This window comes from Channa argus, chromosome 24 (genome assembly GCF_033026475.1).
Source record: "Channa argus isolate prfri chromosome 24, Channa argus male v1.0, whole genome shotgun sequence".
Classification (NCBI taxonomy): domain Eukaryota; kingdom Metazoa; phylum Chordata; class Actinopteri; order Anabantiformes; family Channidae; genus Channa; species Channa argus.
The window spans coordinates 8967495-8980059 of NC_090220.1; the positions used below are offsets into that span (position 1 = coordinate 8967495).

General features: G+C 36.6%; 1 protein-coding gene across 3 annotated transcripts in view; it reads right to left on the reverse strand.

The window, feature by feature from the left end:
• ntm (neurotrimin) overlaps positions 1–12565 on the reverse strand; it is a 438896-nt gene that overhangs the window by 31828 nt on the left and 394503 nt on the right. For all 3 annotated transcript variants that reach the window (XM_067494550.1, XM_067494551.1, XM_067494549.1), the window contains one exon: positions 3988–4113. In XM_067494550.1, coding sequence (XP_067350651.1) covers positions 3988–4113 — 126 coding nt within the window. The remainder of the gene's footprint in view (positions 1–3987; positions 4114–12565) is intronic.

Genomic DNA, 12565 nt, shown 5'->3' on the forward strand with positions numbered 1-12565 from the left:
GTAGAGTCACATGCTTAAAGACATGTTTCCTAATTAGGCTTTTCTTTAGACACCTGCTCTTCAAAACAGGTCACATGCATGTGAATTTAAAATTTTAAAAGTACTGTAAAAGAAACTAGGATAGGATCATCAGGATTTTGGGGGGATTTTTTTAGTAGGTAAACCATGAAGTATTGCAATGTTTTCATGAAGTGACAAACCAATGAGCAGGTATCTTCAGCATCTTTTTATGATTGAGGAACTGCAGTCTGGTGGGAGAGACAGGTGTTAACGGTCTGCTCTTGGCCTACACAGGCGTAGCTGGTTATGTGTGTTTTGTGGCTAAAAGATCACATTGCTGCTAGGATGTGTGACAACAACAGCATACAGCAATTACATCACTCAAAGCCAAACAGGGGAGATGCCATGTACTTCTGGAACAAATGCAAAGGCTCACATAGACTCTAAACCAGTATCTTCTGTGAAGATGAAGTACTGGACTACACAGGTAAAAATATTTGAGTTCTCATTAGAAGGCCACAAGACAGGTTTCTACCAATGTACATGCTCTACATCTTAGCAGACTCATTAGGTAAAATAGTATGTGCAATGCCATTTGGTTTATGTTTATGCACAACAGTGAGAAAGTTAGTAAGTGTTTGTATTTATTCATTTACAATAACAACCTTGACTATATTACACAGGACACATAATGGTAACTCTTTCCTCAAGGTCCCGAGTTTAATGTCCCTGAGTAGGATGCCAAAACGAATCTTTTTAGATCTTAGATCTCAGATAAAAAAATGTGTTCGGTTCATGTCCAAAGTCTAAAGTAAGTAAACTAAGTAACTAAGTCAAAGTAACTAAACAAGTACTGTTAGTGAAAGGAAAAAGAAAAAAAAGCTCATTAACCTGTAGTGTAATGTACACTTTCAAAAATCCACTACAAAGAAATTAAATATATGAAGCAATTCTTGACTGTATTTTCAGGGCCACTTTGATAATAACATAAGTAGGATTGGAAAATGAGCTAAAAGAAATTCATAAAGTGTAATTAAAAACTAATGTTTTATCATCAGTTGTTTTAGTGTGCAGCTCTGTTCAGGTCAGTGGGCCTGAATATCCATTGTCAATAATACTTGTGAAATGATTGACAGGTTTATTCAACAACCCAATAGCGATTTCCCCCCACATGTGATGAATAGCTGATTTAAAAAAGACAAATTGTAATATAAGAGGCATCATTGCACTCATGAATAACAGTTAACATTTGTCCAAAAGGTTTGAATGATTCATAAAGTGACTGCTAAGCCAAGTGTGCATTGCCCCTCTTACAGTTTGGACACACACGCATCAATCATGCTGTGTAATTCAAAATTCCCATGACTTCATTAATCCCAGAGGGAAATAGTGTGTCGGCAACATATACCCTACATATAATAATGTCAAAGAAAAGGGGCCATATTCTACTTTGTTTAGTATGAGACAGTGTGTGAAAACTGCGATGTTTAAGACATACAGTATTACACACATTTTTTGTTTTTTCAACACACAGATTATTCTCACATTAGGAAAGATAAGTTATTCTACAACTGGATGCACAAAACCAAAAATTCAACACAGTGTGCTGTCAACTCCACATTTACTACTTGTAAATTCTATTACAGAGTACGCACAAGACCCACCAACCGGAAGTCTACCTTTCTCAAAATGTTGATCATGTCAGACACAAATGATGTAAAAATTGAGCATGATCATAAAAAAACATGTGACCCTGTCAAGCTCCTGTATTGTTTTATTCCATTTAAATTAATACTCCAATAATTTACCTGCAGTCCTTTGCAACAGTTGAAAAGAACTGCACCCACAGTAAGCTTTAAGCTTGGGCAAAACAACTGCCTGCTGTAGGTCATCACCCTAATTTACAGATGTTGGCTTGCTCTTCCCAGAGCAAAACCAACAAAAGGAGTGTAGTGTGTCTAATGATGTGTCTAATGATGTCTGACAGTCTCCAGACAATTTTCAATTCAGATCCATTCATAGTTCATGAAAATGTAATTTTCCTGAGCAGAAGCAATCGTTTCTAGAAATGGTTAATATTGTGGTTGTCACTAGATTGAGCATTTTTCTAAGCATCTTGTACAAAAATAAAGGTAATTGAAATCTGATCCTTAATTTACTGAACTCTAATGTGTTTATCCTAACTTGCTACTTTTGCACTGCTGCCACTTCCCTTCACAAGAGGCTCTATCTATCCTATCAGCAAATACCAATTACTGAATAATAAAGGTATAAGATCAGTATCAGTAAGAATGGGACATCCCCTGTTTCTACAACTTATGTGCTGGTTAAATACTGTATTTTATTTGTATCCTGCAGGAACCCTTTATGTTACATGTGTTCACCTTAGTTCAGGAGGATTTGTCTAAATGTGACAAACCACAAGAAATGTGCTGTATTCTCAGGTCAATGCCTTATGCTCTACACAAGCAGCAGTTAGAAACCTAAGCTAGAGCTAACAACACGTTTCAGCACTTAGTCATTAAATATAATGTTTTACTTGTTGTTAGATACTGTGTGTCACTCACCCTAAAATAGTCAATTTTATTAGCTTGTTGGACACTAAGGATTTAAAATATGTAACAACACAGGTAACATAAAAATTGATGTTCATCTTGTGGACTAAGCAATGAATCCAGCCTTAACTGTGCCGCAGAATCACACACTGTCTTTCTGCTGTTCAGACAGAAGCTCTGATGTTCTATTACTGGTAAATACTTCACAGATGACAGAGAAGCTCCTGCAGAATGACAACACAAGTCAACTTGAGGATACTCCGTCTTTTACAACAACTGCCTCATTGGTGTCACATGTCCAAACCCCATTTCAGGAACTGGGACACTGTGTAAAGTGTAGATAAACTGAGAATGAATTTGCAAATCATTTGAAACCTACTTCTACAGCTCCTTTTCCAGTTTCCCTGAGACTGGTTGCTGGTATTAAATTAAAAACGAGCAAATGCTGTATAAACTATTTCAGTTTCTCAGTTGTAGGATTTTAATCTTTTCTTTGTATTAAATAAAATAAAAAAATTCCAAATCAATGCATTCTCATTTCAGAGGTCATTTGCATCATCATTTCATCAAATGATGGTGCTCCTAGAGCATCCTATACTGATGCCAAAGGGTACCAGTATGCAGAAATATATTGATAGCATCTATATCTGACGCTATTGTTACCATGGCAACAAACAGTGGCGTTCCTGGAGAGTCCAATAGTGACACCAATGTGCACCTTCGTGCAGAAATATATTCATAACCATGTAGTATTTCAATAACAGGAGCAAATCAGTGTCCTCTTTCAATGTTTAGCTCTTTACAGGCCAATCAAAGCAATGTTATATTTACACTTTATTTCCAAGATCTGTGTTTCAAAACAAAGGACAGTACAACAGCTCTGGCCTTTAAATGCAATCATGATTCTGATTAAGCAAAAACACAGACACACAGGGGTGCATAAATTGCAACTTGGAAGAATAAAGGAAGAAATGCAAGTGGGCATATAAAATGCAAGTAAACCAATTTTGGACACAATTGCCGCTGCATGCTTGTCTATGCATAATGCTCCACACAGCAATAATCTTTCTCTGCAATAATCCTGTCATTCAAAGAGCCTCCACAACATTTACATCCATCCAATTATCCTAATTAATTAGTCCAATTACAACAGGACCAGTTTATTTTCCTGTGAACAATTACATTGTAATGAAGATCTGGAAACAGGTAATGATGGGTAATAAGTGAAGCGTGAAATCCACCAGGGGTCAAACAAAGTCAAAGATGAGGTGATAAACAGATAGTGGCAGTGGAAGAGAGAGAGGCAGCCAGACAGACAGTGAGGAAAATGAAAGGGAAGCACAGGAAATGTGATGCATTTAAGAGGAAGCTATATATGTATAGCAGGAAATTGATGGTTAAGTAATGTACTTATTCACCGGCAACAAGTTACCTGAAGAGGAGATGAGTTTCCAGCTGATGGAAGGCTCTGGTTTACCACTGGCTTGGCACATCAGCGTGACATTCGAGCCCTCGTTTACGACAATATCTCTTGACAAGTTGATGATTTTGGGTGGTACTGTAAAGAAAAAGGAAATATGTGTAAATTTGACATGCATCTTCTGCATCAATTTTTATTATTTAGTTATTTCCCATTCTTTTTTTATCTGTCCTTGCCTGTACCCAACTTTGGCAGAGTTTATTTGGAGTAACCATTTGTACGTAGATGCACAACTGGAGCGCTGCTCGCAAGTTAGAAATGTCAATCAACAGTAAATAAACAGTTTTATGGGCTTGAACTATAATGCATAAGAGGACAAGAGAGTAGAGTTTGAGGAAGATATGAGAATTATAGCAAAACACTGATAACAAATCTATGTATCAGTTTGTTTATACATTAAAAAATGGTGTATTTACTTGTTTGTCTTTTTTATGTTCTAGTCATGTTACATCCCTTAAAATGAGTAATATAATTTATAGTCCACACTGAGTCACTAGATACACTTTTGGGAATGTAATTAATTTGCATTCATTTGTAATCAATGTTAATGTCACATCTGATTTTAATCATGCAGTGTTACGCTATAATTTTAGAAACTTATTGTTATGCAATAAAAAAAAAGTCTTTCTGCACAAAAGAAATTGTTCAAACCACTATGCTGCTATCCTGCTTTTTGGAGATGTTGATTGTATTTCATTTGTTGAAGCTGTTCTGTCAGTATTATCTATCTCAGATGCCTTTTGGGAACTTTTCAGGTGTAAACACTGACTTCTCCTCCAGTGTGCTGCTTGAAGGCACAAAAGAGGCGAGTGGGAGAGGTAGCTCTATGGATTCCCGAAGCTAGTTCCTCTGGAAAGTTTGAAGCACCAGCTCTTTATTTTTTTTTTTTTTTTGCATCCTGCTACACATATTGAAAGCTTCACATCTGCTGAAATGTGCAGGTACACTGATGAGTGCATGTGATGTGTACAGATGGAAGTGTTTCTCACGAACTCCATTCCCTTACCCACTGATACATGGAAAACTGTTGAATTATGCAATTATATTCTATACTACAACAAAGCAGCACCAATTCAATATCATCTTAAAGACAAATCAATAATGGGAAATTATGTTTATGTGAAAATGTAATTACTGTCGTGTTTAATTCACCCTACTCTGTGACAGAAAGTTATATGTCCAAGTAAAGATGTGCTGCCTAATGTTGGGAGTAAGGTTGATTCTGTCCTCCTTTCCTCCGTGAAAATTAAATGACGAAAGTGGTTGTTTAGCAGTATTCTTCATTCATATCTGCTTAGCAATATGCACTTTCTAAGAAGCATAGCTCGAAAAATGGTCACCCCTAAAATGTGCATGTGGAGAGAGTACAATATGCATTCAAAAAAAGCTGGAACAGCAAAACCCTCCTGTGACTAAGACCAGCCTTTGCATTCATGGATATGACATGAGCACTGTGGAGCATGACAGATTAAAAAAACAAAGTAGATACACTACAAGAGAAAGTTAAAAAAGGCTTCATGCGTGCATCATGGAAACTGCGTATTTTGTTTACGGTGGCAGGGGTGCTACAGCAAAACCCAGCAGTCACTAGGTACAGCAAGTGCATCTCAGGGCTGACATAATGTATTCAAAGACAGACAACCATTCACACTCATATTCACCCCTGCAGACAATTTAGAGTCACCGATTAAGCTAACATGCATGTCTTTGGACTGTGGGAGGGAACCTATGCAAGCACAGGGAAAACATGCAAAATCCACACTGAAAGGTCACTGCCATAAAGTGGCAGTGGCATACGTGGCATAAGTGGTTATGAGGTGGCAGCGATAACCATTCTACTATCTCATACAGGTTTAAACTTCTCCTCTGACTAAATGCAAGCCACAGGTGGGCAAAAGGCAATTGTAATTGTCCTGATTCTAGTAGAAGCTTAATCAAATAGTTGTTTACTTCCAAATGTCGAATTTTAAACTTTCTCAAATCATAAAGTGTCATTCACATATTACATAATAAAAAATTCATGATGTGCTACTTAATAGATCCTGAAATAAGGTCTATAATTTGGGACAGGCCAGAGGTTTCAGTTTGATTAAACTTTCAAATCCAAGCTGACAAAAACCTGCAAAAGTTAACCAAGAAAAATACATTCTATGCCAAAAGTCTATGTATTTGTGTCTATGCTACAAACATTAATTTAGCATGTAATTACAATTTAATAAGATTATTATGGAAAAAAGTAAATGCTGGAATGTTTTCTATTGTTTTTTTGTTTCAGCCACAAATGATGGGCTGGTTCCTTTGTCACAGTTCGCAGAAGCTTCATTTCTGAAGCAGGCATATTGGTTCCCAAAGATCAGTTTTTTGAATAAGGTCTGTACTGCATGTCTGTGTGCTCCTGTCTTTTTGCAAGTATTTTTACTTGCATGCTGTTTATAAAAACATCTTGTGCAGTTGAGCCAACCTCCCTGTAGTAAAAGTGTGGTAGCTGTTGTATAGCCTACAGCAGACAGACACAGTTAGCTAGTGGAGCTTTTAGGAGCTTTTGAGACCTTTTATTTTCCTCAGGAGCTGAAACACACTAAAATGCAACTGAAGCAGAGTGAGTGCTGGACTTTCTTAGGTAAGATTCCTAAATGGTAATGTAGCCTCTTGTTGATCAGACTGTCAGTGCTGTGGTGCTGCATTTCTGCTTCCTTGTTGTCCTTGTTGCAGATCTGTTAAATGCAGCCAAGCCTCAAATACCACTTGAGTAGGGTGAGCAGGGCTAAATATGTATTTTGGTAAAATACAGGTGATTAAGGTAAAAAAGAGCAGTGAACAGAGCAAAGCGGGGGACAGCTGAGACCTGTTAGAACTCATAAAGAGTCTAAAGACTGATGAGGGCTGACTTAGTTTGCCTCCATTTTTATGAATGACAATTTTTAATCAGAATAGTGGTTGTAGCATCAGAGCTTCTCAAGAATACATCTTGTTTATAGGCGTTGAAATCTTATTAGTTTGAATAAGCAGTTTCAACAGCACTGCAAATTCCTGACAGTCAGATTTAGCATCAGATTAGGCTAAAATTAGGCTCTGAGAACTATATCCACACTGTCACCTAGAGAGATGTTTTCAGAACTTGTGAACATATTTTCAAGGCAGCACAGCTCATTAGGTTCTGATAATAAGAATGCTCTGGAAGACTAATAAAAGTATTTTACTTCAAACCAACATAAAGATTCTCTGAATGGGTTGAGATGCAGTGTGGTTTTATTTGTTTACTCCTCAGGAAGAGTGCACTAGTTTTAGTTTTATTGCATTTGTACATCCAGGGTTATAAACCTGAGATGCAAAAATATGTATTGATTTCTTTACAGCCAGATACATTTATGGCTTCTTGTCTTTTCCTCAGGTCAGCTTTATCAAACTGCCCTTAGAGTGAAGTATTAAACAAAGGTCTGCTCAGACAACCACTTTACCTATCCACAGTACACAGAAAGGCTGGTCCAGTGTTGAATACAGCAAGTGGTTTGAAGATGCAGTTTCTCAAAAAAACAAGATTAATAAAATGTATATAATGCAGCGAGCAAAGTGGGATCATTTTTTTTAAGCATAAATAAAAGCCAGGAAATAAAACAATAAAAAGATAATTTATTTAAAGCAAAGCAGGTTATGTCAAACTGTCTCTACTTGGTGCTAAACTTTATATAGTAATTTTAAAAAAATGCAGACCAAACTGCCTCTGATAGATCCATAATACAGAGCACTTTGTTCAGGAAAGGTATTACCAACTCCATGGAGAGCTCTGCTCTAAGGTGAGGACAGATGGCCTCGGTCAATAGTGTAAACCCCCTTGTGTGGATCACAACCACACTAATAGGACCCTCTGAGAATGCTGTCATGTTTCATTTTGTTAAGTTTACCATTACGAGATAAAATCGTATACCGTTAGTATTAAGGAGATGTATAAAGTACATTTGTAATATACAGTCCAACAGCTAGTCTATGGTGAGTGCTTTTAACAAAACCCCACCTGTAAATACATTTTAGATATCTCTAAAAGCAAAAAAGCATTCTCACAAGTCAGAATGGTAATTAAAGATATTTACAATCGCATTCTTACAGAAATTGTATTTCAAAGTACCTACAACTTTAATTTCACTAATCAAAATTACATTTAAGGTATCTAAAACTCCTTCAAATGTATAGGTCGCTGTTTAACATTTATTGGCTTGGCTGGATATATATTATAGATATAAATATTACAGAATTACATTTTTATTAGTCAAACAGAACATATTTGATATCCACAGCATCATTCTACCAATAGCAAATATAGAGTCACATTTGCCATTTATGTATACAGTGTGTGTGGCCTTTTAATTTCAGCTATCCACATCGTTTTAGATCTCAAGAATGAATATTCTGCATATATGCAATTATTACTAGTTATGATAAATAAGTTAGAATTTCTGGAAAAAAAAATCCAGTAATGAATAATCTAATTTTTAATATTCAAAATTACAATGTGACTAGTAAAAATACAACGGCAATACAGATATCTACAATTTGTATTATGAGTAGTGAAAATGCAATTACAGATATCGGCAATTAGGATTATGACTAGACAAGCAGCAATGAAACTACAAATATTCACTAATGTATGGTCCTTTCGGCTTATCCCGTGAGTTCAGGGTCACCACAGCAGATCATTTGTCCGCATGTTGATTTGGCACAGTTTTTACACCAGATGCCCTTCCTAACGCAACGCTCCCCAGTTTTTGCCGGGCTTGGACGAGCACTGCACACCTGGGGAGCGGAATGGGACACTTCAGGACACTTCAACATATAGCCGGGGCCGGGAATCAAACCACTGCCCCTGTGGTCCGTGGACGACTGCCTTTATCAACTGAGCTGCAGCCGCCCCACTGACATTCACAATTATATGTGAATATATTTTTGCAAGAAAAGCACTGATAGGGGAAGATTGTGGGTGTGTTTAAAAGGGATAGCACAACAAAACCAGATATTTTGCTGCAAGATCATATATTTTGGCAGACAAAAAAATGTTGTCTGGTAACATTTTGTCGGCATCCACAAACCAACTTCTTGTGATTGCACCTCTGTAATGAAAATGCATCCACAGTGTTAACTGTGTTACAGATGTACTGATGGCATTCGTTTTCACTGTGATGTGCTTGCAGCAGTATTTAATCCTGAACCAGGCTCAAAAAATCCAACCTGTAGTTTTCAAGGCTTCACAAATTTGCTTCTTCATCCCCAGTTCACAGTACCAGTACATAATCAGCTTCTCGGTAAACACAAATTTTAAATTTGATATATCACAGAGTGGACGCACAGTGATGGAGTGTTTAGCGTTGCTGCCTCACAGCTAGAACGTCCCCGGTTCAAATCCACCTGCCAGCTGCAACCTTTCTGTTTTTTGATACTGTACCCCCCTAAATCATACTGTATCATATTGTTACAAACATAGGTGTATCATTTCTGTATTGTATTGTGGCCCATGTAACGGGATATGTAATTAATCATTTAACAGGGAAAGATTCACACCCCTGTTAACGAGGGATTACATGTAAAAATACTGCAGTATTAGTTGAAAAATAATTTTACAGGTAAGAGTAAACAAGGTCTTTGTGGACCTGACTTTGGGTTTTCTGCTCCAAAAATACAACATAAAAAGAAAAATGATGTAAATGAATAAATGTCCTCTTTTATTCTAAACCTTGCCTCCAGTTCCTGGCCAAACTCCATTGTTTAGATACGAGACTGTTTGTCTTTTCTACGATTATATGATATTTCATTGTGACTGCATTTCACACGGAGTGTTTGACTTCCATAAGCTCCAAGGACATTTTTAGATAGTGCTTCACAGGTCAGCCAATCATGAAATTTGAAATGTTGACTGAAAGTTACATCAGACTATGACCTCATTTGCATTTTGAGGTTAATTACATACGTCTGAGGAAGATTGTGCAGAGAAAAGAAGGTCTTCAGTTTTTACGTTTTATGTAAAGCTCACATCCCTATTCTGTACAAAAATTAATTTTATGTATTTGTTGTAATCAATACTCTATTCTGCCAACTAGGTGAAGGTAGAAATCCTTGGGCAGCTTAAATGTAGGAGAAGAGTAAAACTCCACAGTCCTGTTTCATTTGAAATTCCATTCCATTAGCCTCTGCGAGGAAATTTGTTCTGAAGGTACTGTAAAGGTAAAAAGACAACCCAATCACCAGACAAGGAGGCTGATTTGACTCTGCGAAACCCGGGATCATGTTTAATAATGTCATTTCATCTGTGAATCTTGCATGAAAGTCAGACTTGCTATACAGTACAACAAAACTTTGTCTCAAAGGACAGAAACTGGCTCAGACTGCTATCATTACATGTAAACAGCGATGTGAATATTCATATTTATTTTTGATATATTAACAGAATTGTTGACTTGAGTTTTTTACTAAAACTGCTGCACTTTTGGATGTAATTTACCCCACCAAGAAATGTACCAACCGCCAGAGGTGGCAAGTGCTTAACTATTTTATTTAAGTTCAAATCTGAGATAGTTCCATTTCACGGGAGTATTTCCAATTTGCATTAGTTTTATTCTACTACAATTTAGGAAGAAATATTGGTTTACTCTGCTACATTTACATACATTCAATACTTTGCATTTAGTCTCTGCACACAACCACATTGAAGTGAAATGACAGTCAATGACTTTAAGCTTTAATTTAAAGGACTTGAGAAAAGTGTGGCATTCAGGAGTAAGAGCCATTTTCATTACACACACCCTTGTTTCTAGTGGTGTCTTAAAAAGACTTTGGTTGTAAAGTGGCACTAAATACAGCGCTATATATACAACTGAATTCAATAAGATGGCATGTTAGTCATGTAACACAGATCTCTGACTACAGAGCTTATTATTTGAAATCATTTAAGAGTTTATTGAACATCAGTGACAACCATTTTGCCCTCTACAACATCGTAAAGATCAAGCGCTACTTTTCCAAATATGCTGCCCAACTCCTCATGCAGGCATTGGTCATATCTTGTCTTGATTACTGCTGCGCACTAAAACATGACAACTTGCAACACAGGCAAACCTCTCCATATGATTCAAAATCCAGCAGAAAATCTCATTTTTGATCATCCAAAAAGGCACAAGTTACGCCGCTGTTCATATCACTGCACTAACTTCCAGTTGCTACCCATATTAGGTTTAAAGGTCTGACTCTCATCCAGGTCTAACATTCCTGGTGCCCACTCCACTCTGCCAATGAATTGCACCACACAGCTTTGTTAACCCTCAAGTGTAGCAAATACAATTAAATAAATGTCTTTTAGGATGTCAACTTTCTATGCACATCAAACAAAGAAAAGGAACACCTCCTATCCCCTATCTGGCACTTCATGTCTCATGAAACTGAAAAATTTCTTCTCATGGCTCTTTGCCTTTAATGTTTTCTCCTTGACTTAGATTTCTGCTGCCTTGTACCTCACTTGTAAGTCACTTTACATAAAAGCGTCTGAGAAATGACTAAATGTAAATGTAAATTCGCACCATTTGTTATAGACAGCATCAAATTCCATTATGTTTGTACTAACACTACTTGTACTTGAGTATACAATTTGAAGTGATACTTTTACTTGTACTGAAGTACTATTTAAGGCAAGTAGGTTTAAGTAATTAAACTAATTAAATGTCCAAGTAATTTACAGAAGTATTTCCATTTTATGCTACTACAGCTAATTATACAGCTTTACTCAGTAGTTACTTTTTGCAGACACAATTTCTTATAAGAAATATTATAAACTAATAAAATGCACCAGCTTGAAGTGGTTACAATTAGCCCAACCTTTACCAGCTGTTTTTGGTGCACAGAGCTGTTGCTACTACTTTTATATTTGGGAATCTGTCAAACAAATCTGTGTTTGGACATTTCAACACAATATAAATAAATACTTTTTAACCTATACTTTTCTTTGTGAAAAAACTCTTTTGCTTTAGTTAAATTTTAGAAAATATTTACTTGAGTCAAAAATGTGTTACTTTTGAGTATTGAAATTGTGTACTTCCACCACCTATTTGACACAAAATCTAGATCATCCCATTATTGTCCCTGAGTTTCTCCATGTTCCTCTCATCTCAGCATAGTTACGAATAGATTCATAAAACTCTGGAATAACGGTCCATGTATTTTTGCCCAAGTTAAAACATTTTCCTGTCGGAAAATTCGTGCCTGCCTGGGCAATTTCGCTCCTAAGTGAATCTTTCTAATAACATTTGCAGCCATTTGCACCACTTTGAAAATTTGTATCTTCTTTGAACATACATAGATACTGAGGTGCATTGTGGGAGATACACGCAGTCAGTCACAAACTACATCTGGAGCTTTAGCTGATGGCAGTGATGATTTTTTCCAGTCACAGTTCTTACAGTAGGTTTTTTTGAATAAAGAGTTTATTTGTTATCCTTGACAGAACTGTTGAAGCTGTTTCTTTGTCATCTCTATTTTACATTTAAGGAGGATC